The 27,224-nt window shown below is 46.6% G+C and overlaps 1 protein-coding gene across 2 annotated transcripts in view; it reads right to left on the bottom strand.

Moving 5' to 3' along the window:
* Positions 1–27,224, bottom strand: part of MEGF6 (multiple EGF like domains 6) — a 1,140,767-nt gene that overhangs the window by 89,031 nt on the left and 1,024,512 nt on the right. For both annotated transcript variants that reach the window (XM_085609125.1, XM_085609129.1), the window contains 3 exons: positions 3,259–3,384; positions 2,753–2,884; positions 304–432 (listed from right to left, as the gene is read on the bottom strand). In XM_085609125.1, coding sequence (XP_085465251.1) covers positions 304–432; positions 2,753–2,884; positions 3,259–3,384 — 387 coding nt within the window. The remainder of the gene's footprint in view (positions 1–303; positions 433–2,752; positions 2,885–3,258; positions 3,385–27,224) is intronic.

Below are 27,224 nucleotides of genomic sequence, written 5' to 3'. Positions count from 1 at the left end.
AGTAACTTCCCAAAAATACTGGTTGAAACACTAATAATTGAAAAAGCAAAGACGGCCTGCTGTCGATGGAAAGTAAAAGCAGTGGAAAAATGTAAACTTGACATCAGTAAATGTTGAACAACAAGAGACATAATGAAAACAAAATGTAACAGGCCAGCCCAATATTCTTGCCCACTTAAGGAAAATTTGGGAAAGGTAGCCGAATCCAGTAAAGTTTCTGTGTAGTCTGTGATTCTACTGTAAGACTAGGGGAACATGGCTGTCTGAAGGCCTAACCTGGAACCCAAGGGTGCTGTTGCGTACCTCTACGGCAGTTGTATCCTGTCCAGCCTGGTGAGCAGCGGCATTCGCCCGTCACTGCATCGCAATGGCCATCGTTCTGACATGAGCACCGCATCTGACAGCCGTGCCCGAACCATCCTGCTGGACACACTGTTGTGGAGTAGAAAGGGAATATCAATCCATGCATCAGCTTGCAACTTTCTTTTGCGCACCAAATACTAACCTTTGTGAGAACCTGATTATGCATAAAGCCAACTTAACTGCTTCCTGGTGTAGTTCAGTGTTTAATTTGAGCCGGTGGTTTCCTGTGCTTGGCACCGGAACTTATTTTTCAACACCGGCACTAGGGCCAGCCCGCCACAAGGTGGCGCTGTCTGGCTAATTTAAAGATGAGTACAGCAAAAGTTAATTAATTATTCAATATACATTAAAATGACTATTACCTGCCGCGCAAACTATTCTTATAGCTTTGTGGGCCTGGAATAGTCCAAATTGTCACACTTGTAGGAGTGTGATGGTTAGTAGTTGTGTTGTTACTGTCATTTGTAGCATGGCAGGGGCATTGTGTGGTGCAAACTGCAGTGGCCGCCTGACGAGAGCCCTGACACTTATTTCCTTACAAATTAAGCACGGGTGTGGTTACCAAGTCTTACTATCAAATACTTCAATAGAACTCAATGTATGACATTGGATATATGAAACGTTGAGCCTCCATAAGACGTGGTTTAATACATTTAGGTTTCTGACTTGCTATTGCCTCAGTGGCATAAATCTCTGAGCCTAAAATAAATCAACATCACAATTAACCTAAGATGGTGTCGTCTTCAAGCCCAATTTTAAAATGAGCCTGCTCACTCTTCCTTCTCTCTTCCTGAAACCACAAAACACTTAACAAAGACTGAATTTAGAAAACAGACCCAACAGTCATTCAGCGGCTGATGGCTTCAAAAAGAACAAGCATTGGCATAGCCAATAGGTCTCACCTTTGGTACCTTTTAAGTGTTTAGCCAAGCAACAGTTGTTGTTGCACCAAGAATATTGTGCTGCATAGCTAAATACTTAGAAGGTCCCAAAAGCGAGACCTATTGGCTATGTCAATGCTAGTTTTTTTGTGGCAGTCATCTCTTCTGACATGACATTTAGAATCATGTTATGCCTATTATTTTTGGTGCGTTGGTTGTCTTGAGTTTGGTAGCTTTCTACAGAACTGGTGGAAAGGAAACCTTGGGGGTGAATGATCGCCGAACAAAAGACACATCACACGTTGCCGTCAGGAGTCGGTGGTCACGGTAGCCTGTATTAAGGCCGGTTCCTTCTACAGCCTGAACAACTGCTGTATGTGTGCTGCAGCCTGCTCTTGACTGATATTCTAAAAGTGAAGGGTTGAGTTGGTTGAGCAACAAAGTGTTGCTAGCTAGATGCAGCAGCGTAACTTGTGTTATAAGATTTTATCAATGAATCCTGCATCTCGGTCGGGGTTTAGCAGACTGTTTCAATGACAGTTCTGTGGCGGAAGATGATGTCTCGATACAGCTCAGGAAGAGCACAGGGTGAAAGAGAGCAAGTGAACGAGAAAGACCAAGAGACCCAGAGAGAGAGAGCGAAAGACAGGAGAAAGATGGAGACAGGAGAAGAGAGAGGGAAAAGGGACCGACAGATGAGAGGGGGGCCAGAGGGAAAGAGATGGCGATAAAAGACTAAGCGATAAAGAATGCAGGTTGGCGCGCGCGCGTTAATGGAAATGGAGCCTGCGGGTGGTATGTTAGAAAACCAAGAGCGACGGGTGGGTGGCGGTGGGGGTACAACACAGAGAGAGGGTGGGGGTGGGGAGGGGATCGACCCAGATGTCCATCGAGAACTGACACTATCATGAAGCATGCAATTAACACAAGCGCTAAAACACAAGCGCGGCTGCAAACGTGTGTTTGCTGGCCCGGGAGTGGTGCATGCGTGTGTGCGTGCCCTTGTGGAGTGCCGCTGCGCACTCCCGCAAGGCATATGCTGCCAAAAGCACGAGTATGTGCTTTGAAAAAAAAGCTGTATGACGGCTAAAGGTCTTCTATGCATGTGCACGGCGTAGGCGAGACCTAAAAATGGCAGCACACTCGCTTTCAGGTACACACATGCACGTTACTGGATTGTCCTGATTGGATGGATATTTTCTAAGAAACCAATACATTCTAATACACTGGTGGAGCTGTAGCAGTCACGGGTCACAAAGTTCCAGGCATATGATTGACATTGTCTATAAGGATGACTTAGCTGCGTAGCTTGGGTTGCCAGCACCCGGGGCAAGGTAAGTATACTTCCACTTTAAAAAACAAAATTGAACCCCTAAGAATGCCCCTAAGAATTTTGCACCCAGGCCAATCGTTCTTGTGGCCCCGCCCACGCTACACCACTGGGATGAATCAGTCATCCTGTTAGAAGCATTTGTGTGTGGTTTTCTGAGATTTAATGTGGTGCTTACCATTTTGACAGAGGTTGCCGCTGTATCCGGGTGCACAGAGGCAGGCTCCAGTCACTGGCTCACAGCTGGCACCGTTCTCACAGACTGGACAGATTTCCTGGCAACCAACTCCCCAGTGACCAGCTGGGCAGTCTGTAAAGTACACAGTAAAAAAAAACTGATCACTTGAACGAAACATTATTTTGGGGTGACAGACACTTCCTAATAATCCATGGAGACACGCGCGGCCCCAGGTGACAGGCAGCTGGTTTTAGGAGTCTAACCAATCAGCCAGGGTTGGAGCAAGTGGAAGCAGCAGGAAGCACAAAAGGAACAAGCGAAGCATACTACACAAAGAAGTGGACTTTTAGCATTCTTCTGAAAATGAGAAATTCGGTTTCCAGTCTAAGATGCAGTGGGACCAAGATATGGATTACATTAAAAAAGCATTCCATTTTGATAAAAGGGAGTGTGGTGTAATTTGTGAAACAACTGAGAGGGACTTAAGTTGATTTTTGTTCTCTCACCTTTGCCACAATCTTGTCCAGATTTGCCAGGGGGGCAAATGCACATCCCACTCACTCTGTTGCATGGCGCCCCTCCACACGCGCAGGACTCAAAACAGTTGACACCAAATTTCCCGTCTGGGCACTCTAATGAAGAAGAGAAGGAGAGAGGAAGCGACAAATTGGACAACAGATAAAGCCTGAATCTTATGACATGACAATGGTAGTAGCTTCTGATCTATTCATTTAGCTACGCATTCCTACAGTTTCCAACTCAGGGACGTATAACCATAAAATTGAATACTACCATTTAATAATGACTCTCAATTCACAGTTCGTTTCACAAATACTCTACAGGCATCAAGAGTTAAAAGAACATTTAGAGATCTTTTTTCCAAATTATGTCCACGATTTATGTCCATTATGCTTCCATTGTGTCTTGCTCCACATTTCTAAGTCTCAAATCTATCAAAAGGGCCAATACTTACATATATAGTATGTCTGGTCATGTTTTAGAAGCTCATTATTGAAATATCTCTGTTCATTATGTCTCGCCTCGGGAGGCCTAGCATTTTGACACATTCCCAGGTCTACCACTAATGGTAAATCTGTAAATGAGCCAAAATACATGGGCGGATGCGTGGAAACACCTACGCTCCACCTATGGAACGCCTCCCTAAGGCAGAGTAACTCAATGCAGCGATTTGTGCTGCATTGTGTTACTCCAGATTTATCAAGCCATGCAGGGCCATGCAGGTGGCCTTGCATGGCTTGATAAATCTGACTTTAGTGTTGCACCGCCTCGTGCCCCCGTGCAGGGCGCAAGGGAGAACAACACTAAGATAAATGTGGGCCCAAGTGTGTAGCCAATACCTCTTGGGTCATCTGAAACACCAAATGTCCTAAACAATGTTGACACCCGAAAATATTTAACCCAATAGCTCTTTTCCACGTATTTCATTTGTTAAATATTAAAATAAATAAACCCATTCTTGTATAACACCTCCTAAATCAATATAGGTAGTCTCTGAGCACTGGAATAACACATATCATTGTCTGATAACTCAGTGGTACTTCTATTTATCAGTTTCAGAATGATGGTAGGCAGTAGCGGCAGTGCAGGTAAGAGCAGTGGGGGAAAGACTCGACAGATGACGACGAGAGAAAATTAAATAAATAATTATTGTTCCCTTGTCGTCGTCTGTCGAGTCCCCTAACCCAACCCTACTGCCCCACTGCTCTTATCTGCATGGGCCAGTCCTGATGGTAGGATAGTCTGAGGTGATCTGTATAACTGCGACCATCCAATAGAATATAAATAACAGTAGTGCCAAAATTCCAGAACAGAATGTTCAGAATATATGTAGTCCAACAATATTGAGATGCTAATATCGACCTGCAACAATTGATTTCAAAGTACCTACTACCACTACATCATCTACTTACATACATACGAATATAAGAATGGCAAACCTACACTTCTCTATATACACTTTACTTGACGACAGAGAAGTAGCTGATAACTGTGAAGTTGATATTTGTTATGGTCAATATTTTTAACCTCAATATATATCATGGTTGTCAAAGTGGCCCTCAATTGGAGCCTTTCACTCTAAATATTTGCCTTAATCAGAGTTTCCTGCTGTAACCCTCTAAAGCAACAGTTCTTGACCTTTTGCTGTCTGTGGACCCCCACTGAATCATCACTGAAACCTGGGGGCCCCCACCTAAGAAGTTTCTAAGATTTGAAACTCAAAACCATACTCAAAAATGCAGAAACAACTGCACACCAAAGCACATACACAAAATTAGAAATACTTAATTTAATTCATAAACAAAAAATGGAAAAAACGAAATTTGAATTTTAATAAGAAATTTAGGGGCATATCAGCAAGGGCCGGCGATAATTATCGCTCAGCGCTCTTAGCGTGAGGATAATTATCGCCGGCCAACTCTGAATTTTATCGCGGAGATAGCGTGCTATTAGCACCGCTTATCTCCAAAGCGATAAAGTTCAGAGCGCAAGCTGCCAATTGGGAGATTATCGCTGCAAATACAGCGATAATCCCACAAGGTTTGGCGATAGCTTGCTGATAGGGATAGACATACTTAGCCATGATATCCACATTACATAGGATATCATGGCTAAGTCAGAAAAATACCAGACGTAAAAAAGCAGCGTTAACCAGTAATGCGTGAATGCGCGCGCAAAACAGAGGAGTGGTGGCAAGGGAGCGAACGCGCGCTGCTGCGCGTGCTAGACACGGATGGGAATGGGCGGAGCAAAGGCGGGACATGCGCCCGCCTTTGCCCAATTGCGTGCTGCATTTTTTTTTTTAAAACACCCGAAAGCCAATGGCAGATGGGGAAAGCAAAACCTCACGCACGAGCATGTGGCCAGCTTTTAGAACCCTGTACAAGAGGTCTCGCGCTGCGCGAGCAGTGCTGCGCACTGCAACGCTAGCGCAAGACCTAAAAACCAGTCGCAAGCGGGCAGATTCTCAGAATCTGCCCCTTTGCGACGGTTATTTTTGCATTTGAGATGCATCATCCCAAATGCAAAAATCACAATTTAAGGAATCGCAGAATTTGCGATTACTTAAATTGCAATTGCATTTAAGGAATCGCAAATTGTGATTCCTTAAATGAAATGCATGATGCAATTTAAAATAGTGATTTCGCTATTGGGGTTCGCAAATTACAGTCAATTGAAACGGGATGGTAATTTGCGAAAACTTTGAAAAATGCACTAAAGTGCCTTTTTCAAAGTTACATGTTACACACACACATATGTGCCCTTGGGGCATGTGTGTGCGCAATATGTGTTCACATTACAATTTCAGGGGTGCAACAGGGTGTCCTTTTGGAACCCTTCCACCCTTAAAAATTGCATGCACAATTAGCGAGTACCTATTGGGTACTCGCAAATTGCGCATGCAATTTCCATTCATTCCTATGGGTCTCTAGGCCCATAGGAATGAATGGGAAGCTGTTCCTTAATTGCGACTCGCAATTTGCGAGACACAATTAAGGAATTTGTAGGAATCGCAATTTTATAGGCAATAGTGATTCTTTAACTGTGATTCCTTAAAAATCGCAATTAAAGAATCGCTATTGACTTCTTTGATGCATGTGCACCTTAATTAATCTTTTAATAATATTTAATTTTCTAAGCGTCATGGACCCCTTAGTAGGTGTCATGGACCACCTGGGTCCACGGACCACAGGTTAGGAACCACTACTCTAAAGTAATACCCAGTCCTAAGTCTTTCAAGGGAAATGTTAAAATTTTGAACATGAAGCTCATTTCAGCAAAAAGTCGAACAGCTGTGGATCTGTGATTTGTACAGATATTATATTGGGTCCATTCTAAACCATTCTAAATTATAAACTAAGCATTCTGTACTAGATGAAAACAAAGAGGTTCTCGGAATAAGCGAATACGAACTATCATGGTTGCTATCAACAAATGTTTCTTAGCAGACGAAAATTTTCTAATTGCACTTATAAATGTAGTTTGATTAGCTTTCATGATTTGAAGTTAAAAATGGGGCCAGTCAGTGGCCCCCTCCCCCTCCGCAAGGATTGGTGACATAGCTCCATGAAATACCCAGACTCTTACAGTCACTACCCACTCTATAAAGGTATTTCAAATCTCACCCACATTAAGCATCAAAGATAATCATTATCATTGTGGGATCAGCATGCTCTGTATCAAGGCAGACTGTAAACCGCGGCATGTTCATATTTATTATAAAAATAGTTATTATTAATATTTTTAATTAACAAAATTGAAGTTTGGGGGTTTACTGTATGTGCTCCTCACAGATGCTTTGATAAGGGGGCATGTTTATAAGGGATGTTCCAGTTCAAATTACATTGATCCATAAAATTCCAAGACTAAGGGGGTTGTTTACAGTGGGCGGAGTCAGCTGATCTGCCATAAATTGGCCAGACTATCAATCCACCACATTTGCGGTTCCCCTGGCCAGATATGGTCTCTTTCTGAGGGCCCTGGAGTAGTACCTAGAAATTCTGAATCCCGGAGTTAAAGATATCTGTGATTCTGGCAACTCCGCATGGCGGAGTTAACGGGTACAAGTCAGACCCGTGGGAATGAGGAACCATCAGGGTAACAGTAGGTCCGATCTCCATTCCCCTAGTTATTCTTTGCTTCCCCCCGTTAGTTCACCTGGAGATTGTCTACCGGCAGGCTTCCTGGTGCTGACCCACCCCAGAGTCTGACGTGTCAGGCAGAGCAAATCAATACTGGCCATCACGTGCAAGGAGAAAAGCCCGTGCATGTGGAGGACATTGTTTTTTTGGAGTGGTTTTGTGTTTTCAGAAACAAATCCCTAATTTGGGGGTTTGTTTGTAATCTGAACATCAAAAAGGAATTCCAAGACAGCGGTAGCAAAAGGGTGAAGCATTGAGTTTTGCCAAAAGTGCATCTGTTGCACCAATGGATGCATTTTTGTTAAAGAGATCCCGTCGACATAGTAAAGGGGCTCTAAATTGAGTGAGTGGTCCTCCACTGGTGTGGGAGGGTTAGGCGCCGCCCCTACTTATTCAGGATTAACACAAAGACCTGCACTTGTTGAAAGCAGAATTTAAACCCATGCTTCAGAAAAGAGCTATGGAAATGCATGAAAAACATCATCCAAATGTTGGATTTTATTGCAGGTACTTCTTCATAAAAAAGAAAGCTGTAATAATGCGGAGGTACATTCTGGATCTGCGCCAACTCACTCTTTTTCTAAGGAAACTATCATTCACAGAAAACACAGAAGATTCCTCAGATTCAAGATAGTCAGTTAGCACAATTTTGAGACCTTTTTTTGGCCTTCTGTCTGCGCCCAGAATCTTTTCCAAATGCATGGCTCTGGTCACTACCCTCCTTCGATGTCTAGGATATCAGGTCTACGCATACCTAGATGAATGGATGCTCAAGGGCTCGTCCATAAGCTCTACAGACAATTTGATAGCAGCCTGAATCAGACTCTCCAAGTCTGTAGATCTCCAGATCAAAAAAGCATGTCTTCTCTGACACCCTCAAAGAACATTCACTTCCCAGAAGAGCTCATGAAAATAATACAGCATGGGCACAGAGGCAAAGTGTTTCCCTCATTTGTGTGGGAACAAACCCTAATGCAAATGAGAGAACGTCCTCTTAATGTTGCACCAGAGCAGCATGTGAGCCGGCACTATTTGTGTTACAGAGGGCAGCACAAGCATCTTCATCCCACAGTGCACTGGAGCCGCAACAAAAGGGCACACCCGTGCATTGACCCCCGTGGCAATATGGCCACAGGAAGCGCTCTCTAAGAGGTGCTCATCCACTCTCTAAAAGGGCCTTGCGCGCTCTACCTCACAGAGAAACCAGAAAGTTATTTTGTTTCTCTTTAATCTTGAAACAGGATAGTGCCCGGTCAGAGTACGCAGCACACTGCAGCTGAGCTCAGAGCATGCAGCATGCTGCACACTGCGGCTGAGCTCAGAGCACGCAGCGTATTGCAGCTGAGCTCAGAGCACGCAGCGCACTGCAGCTGAGCTCATAGCACGCCGCGCACTGCAGCTGAGCTCTGAGCATGCAGCACACTGCAGCTGAGCTCAGAGCACGCCGCGCACTGCAGCTGAGCTCAAAGCACGTAGTATACTGCAGCTGCGCTCAGAGTACGCAGCGCACTGCAGCTGAGGTCAGAGCACACCACACACTGCAGCTGAGCTCAGAGTACTCAGTGCACAGCAGCTGAGCTCAGACCATGCAGCGCACCGCAGCTGAGCTCAGAGCATGCAGCGCACCGCAACTGAGCTCAGAGTATGCAGCGCACTGCAGCTGAGTTCAGAGCAAGCAGCGCACTGCTAGTGAGCTCAGAGCATGCAGTGCACCGCAGCTGAGCTCAAAGCACGCAGCGTACTGCAGCTGAGCTCAGAGTATGCAGCGCACTGCAGCTGAGCTACAGACAAACACACTTAACAGCACAGACAACAAGCATTGGCATAGCCAATAGGTCTCGCTTTTGGGACCTTCTAAGCATTTAGTTATGCAGCACAATATCCTTGGTGCAACCACAACAACTGTTGCGTGGCTAAACACTTATAAGGTCCCAAAGGCGAGACCTATTGGATATGCCAATGCTTGTTACGTTAGCTAGTGTCACCGTATTGTCTGTCCTGACCATCACATAACACCCCAACAGGACATCCTGAAAATGCAACAGAGCTCGCTTGACTGCCATGAAATCCCTCCAGTTGGAAGACTGCCTGCTCTCCTCCAGAGACCAACGAGATTGTGTGGAGGACATCTCCAGAGTTGCACCTCATTCAAAAGAGCTGCTGTCCATCATCAGAATCTTAGGGAGGTCTGGTTGTGGCTCTATCCCCCTAAACAATGACTCCAGCAGAAGCCACCAAGACAGATATTCCTTAATCTCAGGAGACAGAGGGAAAATCATGTCATTGTCCCCTGAAGAAAGAACCCAAAATGCATGAAGGTGGCTCCAAAGAGGAAGAAGATGGAGTCTGGCATAAGGGACTGTAAAGACAGAAGCTGCAATATGACCCTGAGGATGCAGCTGATGACGAACAGATAGAGGCTGAATTTGAATAGCCTTGGACACCAAAGGGCATATTTACTAGTAAAGTGGCAAAGCGTGCCTTAAAGCCAAGAAGGCTAACGACAAGCACCATCACTTTAGAAACACAGGGCTGCACCATATTTACAAGAATATGGTTTAACCCTGCGTCCCCCTTGTGGTGGTGCTAAATTTAGCTGCCTAGCGCCAACGCAGGCACCCTCGCACCATAGGGCAAGGGTGTCTGCGCTGCAGGGGAAGGTAGCGTTTTGTTACTTCTATGTGTGCTGCTCAATGCAGCACACATAGAAGTTGCAAAATGTCATTTTTTTTAAATGATGGATTGTTTATGTGCAGGAAGGAGCACCTTCCTGCACATAAACAATCACTGGAGTTTTGCTGTTTCCATGTGCGCTGCACCACGCATCACACATGGAAACAGAAAAAATTTGGAGCAATTAAACAGTTCACCTTCTTTCGCCAAGGTAAAACCAGGCTGCAGCCCCTAAGAGGCCTCTGGGGTACCTATGCCCTGGGTACATAGTATACCATATACTAGGGACTTATAAGCGTACCCCAGAATCCAATCTGTGGTATACCTAAAGTACATGCAATCGATTTGGAGAGGAAGCAGCTAGGCTGGGGCCCTGGATAGCAGGGTCCCAGCCAGACTAAAGTCGAAAAACAGCGAAGCATCAGCAAAAAGTGGGGGTAACCATAAGAAGCAGATCCTACTCTCCTACAAGCATTGTACATTTACATCTGTGATTTATATGTATCAGTTCTTCAAAGTAGCCTAGAGTATTTGCATTCAGGGCAAACTGTCCTAAAAACTTGCTTTTCTATAGCGCTCCATACTTGACTTCAGCTGTTTCTCAGCAGAGTTTTTAACTTGCCAAATCTTCGTGAAGGCTGTGCATTCTGTTATCAGTAGCTCAGACATGATAATGCTTGACTAAAGCAAGAAGCTCAAAACAAAATCAACAGGCGAGGATGAACTACTCGCACATGAGGTATTGTTGCTACCTATAATGTACTTGCCACTTGTATGGCAAAGAAGCTTGCAATGCTGTCTGTGCGTACCTGTTCTGTCTTGCAAGCAAACCTGTATTTATGGCTGTCTTTTACTACCTAGCCAGGGTTCTGGAGCCCTTTTCTCTTGATGCCACCATGGCGCCACTGTTCCGCCACCGGAGAGAAAGGAAGACGTGGACAGACCCAGACCCTCCAGTGCCGAGCTGCCTGCACGCACGTGAGACTGCCTCGGATAGCGGCTTGCACCTGAGGCACTGGCACAGGAGGGCTCGCAGATGGCGGCCAGGCAGCAGCCACCCCGAAAAGGACCGTGCGGTAAGTGGCGGGGAATTAAATGTATGTGATTGGCAAGTGCAGGGCGGCAGTAAACTTGGTAGTTAACTAGACCACAAACTAACATGTAAGCCGAGACCACGGCGTCAAGACTGCATGCTACTTACTGCACTGCTGCCGATTTAATTATGAGCCCAAATTGAGTTGATAGTAACTGTGAGCAGAAAGAAGGGGAAAATGTGCGAACAGCACCTCTTTCTGTGCAAATTCGTGAATCGGGTGTTCAAAATGTGTCATTTGCTCTGGAGAGTTTTAGTGCCTAATTTTAAGTGGTTAAATGACCAGAATACTGTTTATGAGCTGGCTGGTTAAGGGTAATGTCAGATGAACATAGACGAGGGACTAATAGCAAAGAAGAGTATATATCTAGATGTATTTGCCTGCATCAAGACACATGCTCACGCCCAGCTGGCAATCTTGGAATTGTGTTTTTTATGAAATAAAACCCATTCCAAGATGGCAGTCAATTATCATGATGCATGTTCATTAGTGTGCAAATACCTGTGCATGCAAACGGACGGTTTTAGTTTGGATTTCTAACAGAGAAGATGCCCATATTAGAATGGTTAAATAAAAGTACAATAAATAAAACAAAAATAGTGCATGAAGCACAAACAATGACTCAAGCTGCCCAAAAGCACATTCCTGCTGCATAAATAACTAAATAACTAAATGGGAGTGAGGTGAGAAACAGTCCCGGGAGCATCGGGGAGTAGGAGAGGACACATCTTACCCAATCAGAACAAAGCACAAAGGGTACAGGAGGAAGGAAGCGAGGAAGAGAGGATCACGAAAGGGAATGATAGAGAAACAAATACCACAGGAGCAAGGAAGGACGATAAATTGACATGAAGGGAGGAGAGCTTGAGAAACTAATGGGGAGGAGAGAGAATGAGAAGACATAGGGACTTTGTCAGCATGGATAAGAGGTAAGAAAAGGAGCATGGCACAGAAAAAAATGCAGGCAGGGTCGATACGTAAGTTATAACAAGCATTGGCCGCGATCACTCGGAAAGCGAAAGTGATCGTGATCGCGATGGGATGCGCGCGCAGCAGTGGGGGGAGGGGTATGGTGCTGAAGGCTGGCGCAGGATGGCTTGGCGAGAAGGGAGGGGGGAATGCGGGGAGCAGCGGTGCGCGTGCACGCCATCGTGCACTGTAGCTTGTCGCCAGCACAAAAAGGTGGGTAGCATTTTCGAAACCCACCTACTAAATGTCTCGCCAGACCAGCGTATGCGCTGGGTCAGGCGAGAACTAAAAAGGAGCACTCTTCACATACAGGAGACTGACCCTCCTCCTCCCACACACCTCTGTAAGGGGTGTGTGACGCCCCTGGTCCTAGTGCAAAAATGCAACTCACAGCTCCTGGTTTTACTTTAATTCTTGATGCAATACCTCAAAGAAAGTGCTCGGGAGTGGAGGTGGGGTCAGAGGGGGGTACACGTTGTGTAGATTCTTTTCGGGAATGTATCATTTCTAATGTATTTTGTAATGTTTTTAAGATGTGTGGGACAGGGGCCTCAATGTGACCTCAGCAGCAGAGAATGTGATTGACTTCCGGTAGGTAGAAAGGGGTCATTGATGAAGGGAAACCACATGTTCAGCTGTATTTAAATTCTAATGTCATTTGCTTCAGACAATCTCGGGCCGGAACACAAATTGATTTTCCTGAAGGGAACAGTGTAGAGATCTCACCTCACTGAAGGAAGTGATGTTTCCTTCTCTGTGATTAGAGATGGCTGTTTACAAGTGTTGCGAGCACAGTAAAATGGAATGGAGACACATTTGTTAAGCATTTTAAGAATGATGCCACAAAATGATGTACGCCTTTGATTTTTATTAACATAATAGGACAGAAAATAAGAAACTTTATTGAAAATTTAAAGAGCGCTTGGTCGAGACTTCCCTCAAAAGTAAAACAATCATCCTGGGCAGGGCTTTAAGTGGGATAAAAATTTTATTAACATAATAGGACAGAAAATAAGAAACTTTATTGAAAATTTAAAGAGCGCTTGGTCGAGACTTCCCTCAAAAGTAAAACAATCATCCTGGGCAGGGCTTTAAGTGGGATAAAAAAACGGGTGGGTCTCTCAAAGGGGCGCGGCCAATGTAATTAAGGGTGTGGCTTAAAACATGTAAGCTAAAAAGTCTGTGCTTAGCATAGTGTGCCGCCGGACTTGCATTTTGCTGTTTCTGTCATTGCATCCATACATATAATACAAGTAACTTAACACCTACAACAAGCCAGGACTGTTGGCTTTGTCAATGGTCATTAGCTGCATAAGATAAATAAGTGGCAACTATGGCTTGTATAGAATATTGAAAACGCTTCCACTTAACCCCTTCAGCGCGGCGCGGATTTCCGCTCCACGCTGAAGGTTCTGTGCGCGGGCGGGGCCATGACGGAACGGTTCCGTCATGCGCACAGCGCAACCGACGTGCATGACGGAACCGTTCCGTCATGCGCGTCGAAGGGGTTAAAGCCCTAGTGACACCACAAAGTTGCTGCACCTTAGTTTCAAAAAGAGAAGGAAAATCCAGTGAGAAAATGACTCTCTTTAAAGGATTTCCCTTTCCCTACAACGCTCACCTGGCATGACGTCATGCTGTAACTTCACCACTAGTGAGAAGTGGGCAGTGTGGACAGCGCACATCGATGGGCCTGCTGTCTCGAAACGGGTCTCTATCGGTCTCTGTTTTGTGCCCTGACACAGGCGGTCCATTTTTTTCTGGACTGCAGTGAGCAGTCTGCCGTCACTGCGTGGACAAAAGTGCCACGGCACAAAACAGATAGAGACCCGTTTCAAGGCCCCCTTTAAAAAACTGCCGGTGCTCAGCACCGGTAAGACCCGGCCCACTTAAAGCCCTGACCCTGGGAATATGAAACCTTACAGCTCTGCAGAGTTCCTTGTGCATCCAGCTTTCAGGCAGCAATAAAAATGTCAATATGACTCTTGCGCTTAATTTTTCTGTTAGAGAGAGAGATCGGAGTTTTGTCTAGTGGCATAAAGTAGCGTAGAGGATTAATATGCCTGCTGCAAAGAACACGTGCCATACAGATCAGAAATCTGTATTTTGTATGGACAGCTGTCACAGAGCTCCTTGTGTTACCGCAGTGTATGAGATACATCCCTAATCTAGAACCGCGACTGTTACTGGCTGTCATGAAAGTGCTGCAGGAAAACTTCAGAAAATAGTTAGGACTTTAAGTTTTTTCCCCCGTCTTTCATTATCTATTCCTAATGTTCCTAAAAAGGGTTCGTTTGGGTAGATATACATTCTTATTAGTAAAGCCAGCCTTTACCAGTGCTTTAAAACAAATGAAATGTAGGTGAGAGAGGGGCTTTGAAGACATGAGGGGCACTTTTGCCCGGTGGTAGTCAGGGTATCCGTGAAAGAGGTCAATGAGGGGAGGGGGGGGGGTGGCTAAAACTGATTGTGGCACCGGGCGCCACCAGCGCTAAAGCCAGCCCCGCACCTTACGCAGAGCCTGTGTCTGCAAGAGGCACCACTGTCGCTTTCGCCTCCTCTCTGTCTCCCTCATCCCAGATGTTCGGTCCCATTTTATGAGTTATACGTTCCAGGCACATTCAAAGTGACTACCCGGCTCTAAGAATGCGCACAACTCCAGTCTTTCAGGAGTGTGAATAAATGAAACTGTACAGCCAGTGAGTGAAGCTGAAGTGGAATGCGCTCCCCAGAGGGGAACAAGCTGTTCTCGATTTTCTGTGTGTGCTGTTTAATAACTACTAATGAACTGTGAACACCCCTGAGGTACGTGAAATAGAACATTCTGGCTGTACAGCAGTCCCCCGATCCACCAGATGGTGAATGCATGCACCTGTGGTGCCTGTCGCGATACCAAGTCCCTGGGGCAGGGTAGGGATACCCAACAGGGGTCGCACCATGGGGATTGAGTGGGAGAAACAGGATGGTCTGCCAGTCCAGTGGGAGTGCTTTGTCCCTCCAAATATCAGGTCCGATCTCAGTATCCTGATTCTAGGACCCTATAGGCGGGGCCTGTTAGCCTCAAACAAGGTCTCGCCCCACAATGAGAGTGGAGACAGCGGCTGGGCAGGCTAAACAAGTGCTTACAAAACCACCGGTGAGTATGATTTAATCTGCACACCTTCCTGGTGGTTTGGATGAAAGTTTGTTGATGTTTTTTAATGTGTTGGATGAGGGTTAGGGATGGATTACGAGTTGCTCGTTAAATTCTGTCTCGTGCGTAAACCCCTCTTTAAGCACGGATTGGAATTATGAGATTTTAGGTATTTAACTCATCCGGTAATTTCTGAAGTTGTTAAATAATTTAACATTCAATACATTTTGGCAGGTCATGGTGCCGAAATTTAATGGGGGGACACCATCCGGTATTTACCACATCATGCGGATTTTGGTGCGTTAAACTCCGACATCCGCATACTATCCCCCAACAACTCGTAATAGGTGGTATTTATCACACTCGCACCTCGTGGTATCACTATTTATCATGTGTGATAAAGACCACCTGTACTGATAACCAGGCCCTAGATGTCCTTTCTAGGAGTCACTATTGTGGCCATATTTTGTGAGTGGGGAGGAGGTTGGGAATTCAGAGGACTGAAAATATAGCACTGTTTACAGCAAATGCTCAGTGCGACCAGGCACACGCAGTGTACTCACTGTATTACCTGTAGCACATCCATTGTGGCTAGACACAAACACAGCCATAGCAACACTGCAGTATTTATCTCATCTGAACGCAGACACACACAGACCGCAAACACTGCTCCATCTGTGGCAGGTTATTTATTTGAATCTTTTGCGTTTTGTAAAGCGCTATGAACCATAGATGTGACTTCAGCGTGCTGTGGATTTGGTGAAGATGAGTTGGAGACAGCCTAACCAGTTATATTAAGAGATGGAAGAGTGGCCATAAATGAACAATAAATCAAAGTAAGAGGCAGAGAGTTAAAATGTTCCCATAGGTAGAAAAAGACTTGGGGGCAGATTTACAAGCCCCTCGCGCCACTTATGCGTCACTTTTAACATGAGAAATCTGCCCCTTGAAGTGGAAGAGCGGTCTTTAGGCCAATATTGGGCAATATTGGGCATCTGACTGGTGAGGAGCAGCAAAGAAGAATAAAAGAGGCCAACTGATGTCTGAGGAGTCAAAGCCATACAAAGCAGGAGAGGTGAGACTTGAGGCCTTGGACAAACTTCAGGAAGGATTATCCACCTTAAGTGGTCGAAGATGGGAGTTCTGTATGGAGGAGGCAGAACATCTCCAAGATGTCAGTCACACAAGAACTGTGAAAGCTACCTCGGTCATCATGTACTTAATGCAGGCACACAAGCTGTAAATACTGTCGTATCTGTATCATGGATTACTGGAAGCAGACACACATACTTACACATCCATATATACTCTTATGTTCTCACTCGGCCTATTAACGTTCCAGTGTTTTTAATTTTACGTATTCTAGTTTTCTGTAAAGTGCACTAATGCATCTAGGTGAAGGAGTCCTACACAAAAATAAAAATAAATAAACAAGTAAATGAATACATAATTAAACAAATACCTCATGTGCACTGCATACAAGAAGTACTAGTTAAGTGAAATTGTGATTTTTGAGACATCCTGTCACGCAAGACAGTGTACTTGAAGGGAGTCCACTAAGGGCCACATTACAAGTTTGGTGGTGCGGTGCCCGGTTCGCCCCACAGCTGCACCTCCAGAGCCGTGGTCAGACCGCTCGCTAGATTAGGAGTTTCCTCCTGTCTGGCGGGCTGGTTTTTGGCGTTCCCATGGCGGTGCATCAGAAAATGGGTGCCGCAATGGGAACGCCGAAAACAGTTCCTGCACAGCATGGACTGAAAAGTCCATACTGTGCAGGAACTAGGGTGTATGCACACAGGGGGGCACCTGTTGTGCCCCCCGTATGCATCCCCATGCGGAGGAGGCACAGGGGGGCATGCAGTGCCCCCTTTGGTTCCTCTCCGCCACGGTGTACCTGGAGGAGGAACCTTCATAACACCGCTGGCGGAGAGGAAACTCATAATATGCTTGGTGGGACTGCTGTGGTGCCATCAAGCATATTGCAGCCTCCTGACCGCCGCAACACCGCCAGGGAACGGCGGTTCCCTGGCAGCTGCAGCGAGGCTGTGGTGATCCGACTGGCCAACTCGTAATAGGGCAGTCGGGACACTGCCACGCCACAATTGGTCTGGCGGTCTGTGGACCGCCAAACTCATAATCCGGCCCTGTTTCCTGCAGAACTGTCTGAAAGAAATTCAGGTATTCATTTAGCCAGCCTTTAAAGTAGACATGGTCCATGCTCTGATTTGAGATAAACTGAAAGATTTAAAGAAAACAACAGGTAAACTTGATTTTTCTAGAAATAATGGCAAATCTATTTTTAAAGGTAATAGTGTTAAACATGATAATCAAACTATGTATTCTGAATGTTGTCATACTGTAGTAAGTCTACACCAAAACTATGACAATAATCTGCTGCTGTAAATGCCATTTAAACAGTACTAGCTGAAGGAGGCAATGGCTTGCCCTATCCCGTGTGGTGATAACCAATAACCTTTGGTATGCAATAGTTATGTTATATTACCAGGATTTGTATAGCTCACTAAAACCACGTGTCGGCTCCTGTAGTGGCTTTGGAAGTTCATTTCACTTCTGCAATTCTCACAGACCACTGTAAGGGTTGTCTAGTGTCTTTGTGTTTAGTGAGTGAGACTGTGACTGCCCGATGTAGAAATTAGTAAGGGCTCATATCAGTTAAAGGGATAATAAGATGTGTCCAATTCTGTCATATATCTTTGTAGCGTGTTATGTGTACGGTTAGTGGCCCAAAGGACTTGATCTCGTTCCACTGAGATATATGGTTGTCACTGCAGAGCCAGAGTATAATTTTCAATAGATAGGAACCCTTCGCCAAATATATGGCTTTAATGTAACACGTAGGGATGGTATCCTTAAACTGACAATGTCTGATATGTCGATTGGTATGAGGCTAGCCATATGCTGTTGATGTAGCAACTTTATGTCAATTATATCACTGTGGGTGCTGTGTTGTGCGCATAATGGACACCACAGGTATATTTATAGCATACTGCAAATGCAAGTGTATAAAAACAGCATCTGGATTATGGAGAGATCAACTTCTGTAATGCTAAGAAGTACCTGAAGCTATGTATAATATGCAGGACCAATACATTCCTGCATGAGTAGCCTCACTTTACTTTTTAAAATGCTAACCCTGCCGGTCACGGTGCATCTACTACCTCAAAGATCTGGAATGAGTGCAGAAGGGTCAAGGGAGGGTATTCCTCATTGAAGTGTCTTCTAGGATTTTGAGGATCCTAAAATAGAATTATGAAGCTGATTTACAGTTTGGTGGCTGAGGTAAGTCCATCGGGAAGGTGGAATACTTTACTTCCACCATATCAATGGTCGTCCACCTGCCAAATTAAGAGTTCTTCATGAGCACTGCGGACAACTCTAAACATTGGCAGAAAATGCTGTGACGGCAGTTTCTGTTAATGCAAAAGTTTGAAGGACAGCTTTGTCAAACATGATGGCCACCTGTCAAACTTTCCCAACATTTTACTTTGTCCAAAAACAAAATCCCAAAGTGAGAGTTTGTTTTTGAAAAACTAAACCTCATCCCCCCTCCCACCCCATGGAAGTTTGTGTCCATGGTGTGGGTGCCATTATTTTCTTTTCACTGTAACTCATTGGGAGGTTTTACCTGGTGGTGACGAACAGCAAAAAAAAAACATATAACACATCCACTAAGGTGGAAGGTGTTACATATGAACCTCTGGCAGTCCATACTCTGTTGGCCATCGGTAAAGTGTTTCATCGACTGAACCAGAATAGGCTGCCTCGCTGACATTCTCTAGGTCGGCCCACCTATAAATGAGGCAAGTGGACCCTCAATTTTGTGGAGAGCAATGACTCGTCACCATTGAGACAGAGTACCCGCTACGTCAAACTCTGAATCAGTCCCAAAATCTAATATACATAGGATAACATCAGCAGGACGCTAAGTAAGGGTAAACAAGGAGACAGTGTTCTAAATCCCGTGAGCACATTAGACTCAATAACCAAAACATACAATCTGCTGGGAATGCATGAACTTTAAAGGAGATGCATACTTCCAGTTAATTGAATAAAGTGAATCTTCTTCACTTGAAACACACTCATAGACCCAAACCATGGGACAGAAAGATAATGTGAGAGACAATGTTTCACACACTGAACATAGACAATCAACACAAAATCGGGGCAGAGTGATATCGAGTACCACTATGTAAGGGAGGACACTAACGTGATGCCATACTATTGACACTTTTAATCGCAATCTTTTTCTCTGTTTCTAAATAACTTATGAGGGTGGCAGAAAGTCTAGCAAGGTTTGCTGGCGCTGTCCAAAACCTTCAAAAATAATTACATTTCTGTTGATGGAGGATAGTCTGTTGTAATGTTAATACTTAAGTTAAGTAGGGACATCTGGATTTAACCACTGTGAGATTTTTTGGGTGGTGTGCCACCACAATAGTTGATGGGTGTGGTCCGAGCTGAGAAATGGGCGGGGTTAATTTACCTGTCATAAAGTCCTGATGTATAGATGAAAATCTGTTGTTTCTTGTAAAGTATGACCATCATATGTATGATCATTGTGAAAGTAGTTCCCATTGATGTATACATATCAAATAAAAAATAGGTATCATAAATGCAATAATATGTAGATGTTTTATGCAGGAATAAATGGACAACCCTGAGAAAATTGTTTCTTACACCCTGAGATCCTCCAAAGTCTTTGAGAATCAAGGCTTAAACTTTAAAGTTTCGAGGCACAGTGGTTAATGTGGAGAAATGGTCTAAATGTTATTACAGCATTGGAATGCTGAGAGCTCCATTCAATCAATCACGATTTATAAAGAGCTGCAAATCACCCATGAGGGTTTCAGGAATTGCTAGCTGCTTCGCAGTGCTCTGTTCATTTGAACAACCATGTCTTGAGTCCTTTTCTGAATTCCTGGAGCGATGCAGCATTTCTGAGGAGGAGGGGAAGGTCGTTCCAGGATTTGGCCCCTAGGTGAGTGAAGGAGCTTCCTCTGCTGTTGGATCGGCAGATACAGGATGTGTCTGCGAGGAAAAGGGAGGCGGATCGTTGGCATCTGATTGGTTGGTAGAAGGTCATTTGCTTGTTGAGGTATGCTGGTCCTTCGTCATGCAAAGCTTTGTATGCGTGGGTCAGCATCTTGAACTGTCATCTCTTCTGGACCGGGAGCCAGTGTAGCTTCTTGAGGTGCAGGGTGATGGGAGTCCATCTGGGGAGGTCAAGGATGAGTCTTGACTCTGCGTTCTTTGTTGTCTGTAGTCTCTTTAGGAGGCATGCAGTGATTACTAAGTAAAGTGTGTTATCGTAGTCAGTTCTGCTGGTGACAAGTTCTTGAGTGACGGTCCTTCTGGTGTCGATTGGGAGCCACCTGAAGATCTTATGGAGCATGCGTAGGGTTTGGAAGCAGGCAGACAAGACTGCATTTACCTATTTCTGCATGGATAACTTGCTGTCCGAGATGATGCCGAGGTTGTGGGCATGGGCTGTCGGGGCAGAGAAAAGACTTAGTTCAGCAGGCTACCAAGTGTCGTTCCATGCGAGGTGTTGGTCCCAAAGATGAGAACTTCCATCTTGTCTGAGTAGTATTGTGGAAGAAGTCTGCTACGGTGTCACACAGTTCTTGGGAGGGGGGGTGATGTCCTTCCCGGTGGCTGCGGGGTTGGAGAACTCCTTCATGATGGTGAAGAGCTCCTTTCCGTGGTTTATACTGGCTTCTATTGAAGACAATAGAGCAGCAGCGGCCTTTATAAACTGGTAAAGACCCGCTGCACTCAACATTTCAATGTACTAATAAACAGACTCTGCCTTTCTCTTTCCCCTGCCTTCCCAAAATACATGGAGTGGGCAGGGGAAAGGCAGAGGCTGTGCTGCAAGGCACATCAGAGCCTTCCTCCTCCCTAGCTCAGAGGCACTGGAACCTCGGAGGGGTGGAAGGGCAATGCTGCTCAGCTTCTGGGTCTCCCTGGTTCAGCTGAACAAAAAAAAAGTGTTTGGGCCAAGCGGGGTAGAATCAAGAGCTGACTTCAGCCCCCCCTTCACAGTTCTTGCTGTGAACATTCAACAGCTCTTTCTGTGAATGTTCAACAGCTAACAGCCGTGGCCCTGCATGTGGCTGTTAAATGTTGAAGATTCACAGCAACAGCTGTGAATCAAAGGCGTTTTCAACTTTTCGACTCCCTTGAGCTCCTATGCCATTGTTTTTATAATTTGGACATTCTGCCCTCAAGGGGCGGAATGTTGTAATAGTCTTATATAGCTTGCCTTAGCTGGGCTATACTGGCCAATAAAGGCCTGCTACTTGGTAAAGGCTCGGGCCATAAACCTTTTTATTGGCTGGTAAAGCCCGCTACGGCAGGCTATAAGGCTATATTAGAACACTGGAATGTTGAGAGCTCCATTGAAGACAATGGAGTAGCTCCATGCTTATAATTGCTGGCATAAGCCTTCTGCTCCAAAATTCCAATGTTTGTCTTTATGTTTCACCCTTTTAAATTTAGAAAATTCTAACCTTAGTGGGTGTAATGTTCTAACAGCCTTAGATCACTTCTGCCTCAGGCTATACTGGTTAATAAAACGCAGCTCCCTCGTTATAGGCCCTCGCATGCAGCTCGGGCCTATAACTCGGGTCAGGGAGTCAAGCACCCACCTTGGATCAGAGGCAGTCTGGCATTTTGGAGGTAACTAGACAGCATAGGACACTTGAAAAACCAGTGAGGCTAGAGCAATCAATGTCTTACCTCTTCATTCAATGAGCACAACAACCACCTGCACAACAAGCCACTTGAAGCAACCATAGTCTGATAGAGACAAGAAGTCCCAGAGATTCGGGGGCAAATTTATGAGAGGAGCTGCGTATCTCTTGCACCACGCAATGTGGTGCAAGAGCGACGCAAGTCCAGAATTTGATTTATGAAGCCACGCAAGGCCACCTTGTGTGGCCCTGGGTGGCTTAATAAATCAGTAGTAAATCAATGCAGTGCAAATCACTGCGTTGCGTTAATCTGCCATGGGAAGGCATTCCATGGGTATAGCATGGCTGTTGCACCATAACTACCGTGGATTTTGACATATTCCCAGATTTAGCAGACTAAACTGGGAAAGTGCCAAAATATTTCACCTTCCAGGGGAGTCGTAACGAGAAGAAGGATAATGTTACTTACCCAGTAAACATCTGTTCTTGGCATGTACAGCTGTAGATTCACATGCTTTGCATACTCCTGCCATCTAGTGTTGGGTCCGGGTGTTTGCAGTTTGTTTTTCTTTGAAGAAGTCTTTCCCAGTCACGAAGTAGGTGACTCCTCCTTTTGGGGATTGTGTGCATGGGCTTCGACTCCATTCTTTCCGCCATCGGGTTTGGATGTGAATTGCTGCGCTCCGGTTCAACACTGTTTTAATCAGTTACTCTCGGTGCGCAAGACACTCACCCTCGACGGTATTGTTTTCGATCTTATATCCCATTCTCCACGTATCGTATTTACTTCTAAAAACCCTCTTTCGATCGGGAAGCTCATGGAAGGCCGTCGGGCCTACCCGCGTCAGTCCGCCTCGCAGTCGATGGAATGGACTCCATTCAAATTCTGCCCTCCGTGCCACGCGAAGTTTCTGCAACGCGTGCAAGGCTTTCTGCTCCAAGAACATGCTTCACGACCGTAGGGCTCGACGTTGCGACATGCAGAGTCAACACGCAAGTTCCATTGCGGACCTCTTCGGAGAGGATTCGGAACAAGAAGCCGGAGACACCATGGGAGCCGAAGAAGAATAGGATCCCATCTCCATCTGCGGCTCGGAGGGTGGCGACAAAATCCCACAAAGGATTGTTCTTATCTGGGCAGAGTCCTCTTGGGCAGTTAGTGCAAATTCTTTCCTGCTCATTTCCTGTACCTGTCCTTGCCTGACTGAGAGATTGGTAGCTCCTGTCCCATCACCAGAGCCCCCTTTGGATTGTAGCACCTGTGTGCGCAGTGCGATGATGCGCTGTTGCTGTGGCCCATCATCTGCTTGGCATGGACATGATGAATGGCTCTATACTGATGGATGGTAGACTCAGTAGCGGCTACTAGCGAACAGGGGTGGTGGGGCAGCGGGGTGGTGGGGCAGGGGGTGGGGGATGGAATGAGGGGGTGGGAAATAATACAAAAAGTACTTACCAATACCGCCGCCCGCCAGCCGCCGCCTCTTCATCCTCTGTCGTCCGTCATTCCGCAGGAAGCACACAGCGTCCAAGAATCCCATGACCAATCACGATACTGCCTAAGCAGTGTTGTGATTGGTCTGAGCGCCGTGGTTCGGTGCTCAGACAGGGGCTGGTAGGCTGTGCATGTTCTCCACACAGTCTGTAATACAGCCCCTGTGGAGAACATGCAGAGACGGCCGGCCTAACCATCATGAGCACTTTAGGTGCTGCCACCACTCCTCCCCCCCTGATGCGGGAAGCGCAGCTCGCCTCCCTGGCTTCAGCTGCAAGCTTGCAATTCAAGCAGTGGGACAATGTTCCTCTGCCTTAGCAGAGAAGCAGTCACTGGAACACTATCAGGACCCCACCCTCCCAGATGCCCTCAGCGCTGCCTGCAGCTCACACCAAAGGTCGCCATTATCCCAGGCCCATCTTGTGGTGCACTGCAGCTGCACCCCACTTCTATTGCCGGGTGGATCCTGGCCAGGATGCCGCTAGAGCTTCAGTAGAAAACCTGCATGAATGTGAGCAGTGGGAAATCTGTTCCTGCCTCATTGACCCACTGTGCAGAGGTGCTTTTTAGGTCTCACCTGGCGATAGCAGCGCATGCGCTGCCCTCGCCATGCGAAGACCTTTTGTGATCAATTCAGCCAAAGCTGAATGCACGTGCTTACCGATGGACAGAAATGGCTGTTCTCGCCATTCACAATGGTAAACATGCACGCAAAGGGACAAAAAAATGCACGCACATGTGGACAACCCGACGCCATCTTTGTGCACACGCACGCGCATTTCTTTGTCCTTACGCGTGCATGGAGGCGTGCTTTCGCTTTCCAGGCAGTGCTGAGGAATCCGCCGCGGCTTTTTAATGCGTCACTATTTGGGTTTTCTATTTTAAAAAAATTGACCAATGGGGCGTGGACAGGCATCATGGCTGACAAGCAACATTTCAGCAGAACTTCCGTCAGCAACTTCAGGACCCTGTGTAAACTACTATCCATCTGGTGCCTTCCCTGCACCCACAGCGCTGTATTACTGCCGGTGATCCCCGGGGCCCAGTTTGAGAGCAAGTTTGGAAAGGGTGCTGTGCCGCAGCAGCCTCAGAGTCTGGTCGTGGGCTGCGCGGTGCCCCATGGAAACCCGAGCTCCGGCAGAGCACTGCGGCTGCCTGGTCCCGTCGCTGCAAACCAATGATCGGATGCGGGTGGAGACGACTCCCCGCCTTCCTTGCCGACTAGGTTGGGATTCCAATCCTAGCACAGGCAGACCTTGTGCCCTGAGAGCGTAGTGCGTCGCTCGCCCAGGAATGCCCTACTGGGGCCCCCATAGACATCACATTTCCCCCTTGCAGCGAGTGCATTACCTGCAGCATCCCTGGAGTGATTGGGTGTTTTTGGTGGGGGTCGGCCTGCTGGCAGGCCGGTGGAGTCCACAAACTGAGTCTTGTGTTTGCAGTGATTTTCTCACCATATGGCATGTCCTCTCCCCCTGTTTGCTGCAGTCACCCGAATCAGGGTGACTGGCCTCCTCTGACCCCAGCGCAAAGGAGCCGCGATTGAGTCCTCGCACCCTTGAGCCTTTCGGCAACGCAGGGTGGGATGGGTTGGGCTGGGGCCTGCTTCTACTACGCCATACCACAGGGGCTCTCTGTTGGAAAACGAGGCAGCATCTGTGAGGCCTGCACAAATAACATGACTACATTTGTCCTTCACTGGGAACCAAACACCCAATTGTAGCGCCTGACTCTCAGAGGGTAGCGTTGCAGAGCAGTCTGAGGCTTACTCAAGGGAGGTGGTGTGGGCTAGTAATCGCCATTTGCAGGTGCACAAAAATAACACTCAATAATTGATTGTCCAGTCTGCACTTTGCTTTATAAAAGTAAGAGTACATTTATTAAACACACACACTACTCAATACTATGCACCAATTTACAAATATACATAAGCTGATGGAATTACTTTGTGACATTGCATAACATCTCCACCCCTCCCGCAAAGGGGGGTTGGGGTCTAGTACCACCACTCCCATGTATGCACATCAACTTGCCCCCAATGCAGATAGTTGAACATAACCTGGAGCGAGGGCCCTGTGCACTGGCACCATCCCAGTGGCGACTCACCCCATTACCTCAACAAGCATTAAAAAGGGGTAAACCTGCCTTGGTGACACATGACCCTGACTGAGCATCTCCTACTGACCATAAAGTATGCACCTCTATATCTTAAGGGCTAGCAGTCTGGGGACTTCACCTAAGCGCAGCAGCAAGAATCCATGTTTACGTACACTTTAGAATGACAGTACTCATCACCTTGGTTGATCATTACAGCCTCTAAAGGCCTCGCAGATGAAATCACAGGATTGCGCATATACAGCCAGACACCCTAGCAGGACTGTCTGGCAACATAGCCCCACTTGGCTTATGACATCTCCTTACACATGTGACTTACAGTCCCTTCAAAAGAAGTACTCCTGGCAACTACACTTCTCCTGCAGTGTGCCTCTTCATTTTAAAAGGAATCACAGGTAAAAGCATGGGACTACGTAAATACAGCCAGACCCCCTAGCAGGAAGGTCCAGCAACATAACTTCATTTAGCTTAACATCACCTTACACAGGTACTTCACTTTACACAAGTGACATTTAGTCCACCTAAAAAGAAATAACCAATAATAAATGCATTTTGGTGCAATTACACCACTTCACCTGTTGGGGATGCACTTCTTCACATATCCCCAACTCAGCCCTTCACTTCCTGATGCACTTCTCCACACACCCTCAGCTGTAGAACAAAAGTTCCAGCCTAGAATGTGTTTAAATGCTAGCTGAGCCCTTGAGGGTTAGTTTCCTTTAGGTCCCCATGACATTGAGGGTGGGACTTTTCTTCGTGCTGGAGGGGGGAAGACTGTGCTTCTCCAGCAGCTCCTCCAGCACCTTTTCACAAGTGAGGGTGACCCCCCTCCTCTGGGGGCCACAAAGCACCAAAACGGCAGATTTCTTCGTGCTGGGGGTGGGGGGGGGGGGGGGGGAAGACTGTGCTTCTCCAGCAGCTCCCCCCAGCACCTTTTCACAAGTGGGGGCCACAAAGCACCAAAACGGCAGATTTCTAAATGCCTGGCGAGGCATTATGGGGCGCTTCATGCTCCTCTTTACCAGCCCCAGCCACTGGGAACACTCTCCTCTGCCCTCTGGGTCTCTGAGAGGGTAGATTCAGCAGTGTGCTGTCTTCACTGGCTCCCTGCGCCAGCCTTTCACCTGGCTCTCCTTCTGGGCCTCTCTTCTCCCTGCGCAGAGGCCCCTGCTTCTGTGCACCAGTCCTGGGCTCTTCTTCTGGTGCTGATAGGGTCCTGGGGCAATCAGGGGTCTCTCCTTCCAACTGCCCATTACGCCAGACTCCAGCACCTTCAGCCTCAGCAGACCACACCCCAGAGAGAGCTTCTCTTCCTGTGCAAGCACTTTTTAAAAGTTGAGTAGGGGGCTGGCAGGAAGTCTCTGTTGGTCCTATCAAACAGTAACACATCACGTCCTTGCCCCTGCTCCCTCCTTCTTGTCCAGCCTCTCGGTTTGTTCAAAATGGCGTCGTCCAGTGTCTCTGGCCACATGTCTGAAGCCCCTTCCACCCACGCTGCCTTCCCTCCTTGGTGCAGCCTGGTGCCTGGCACCCAGCGACAGCAGTTGATGGATTGGCCTGCAGCACCACCCATCTTCTCTTCGTGGAGAGGAGACCCTAGCTTGTGGAAGAAAGGT

The sequence above is a fragment of the Triturus cristatus genome, chromosome 1_2 (assembly GCF_964204655.1).
Source record: "Triturus cristatus chromosome 1_2, aTriCri1.1, whole genome shotgun sequence".
Classification (NCBI taxonomy): Eukaryota; Metazoa; Chordata; class Amphibia; order Caudata; family Salamandridae; genus Triturus; species Triturus cristatus.
Note: the sequence above shows the minus strand (reverse complement) of the source record. Positions and strands in the feature narration are given on the sequence as shown.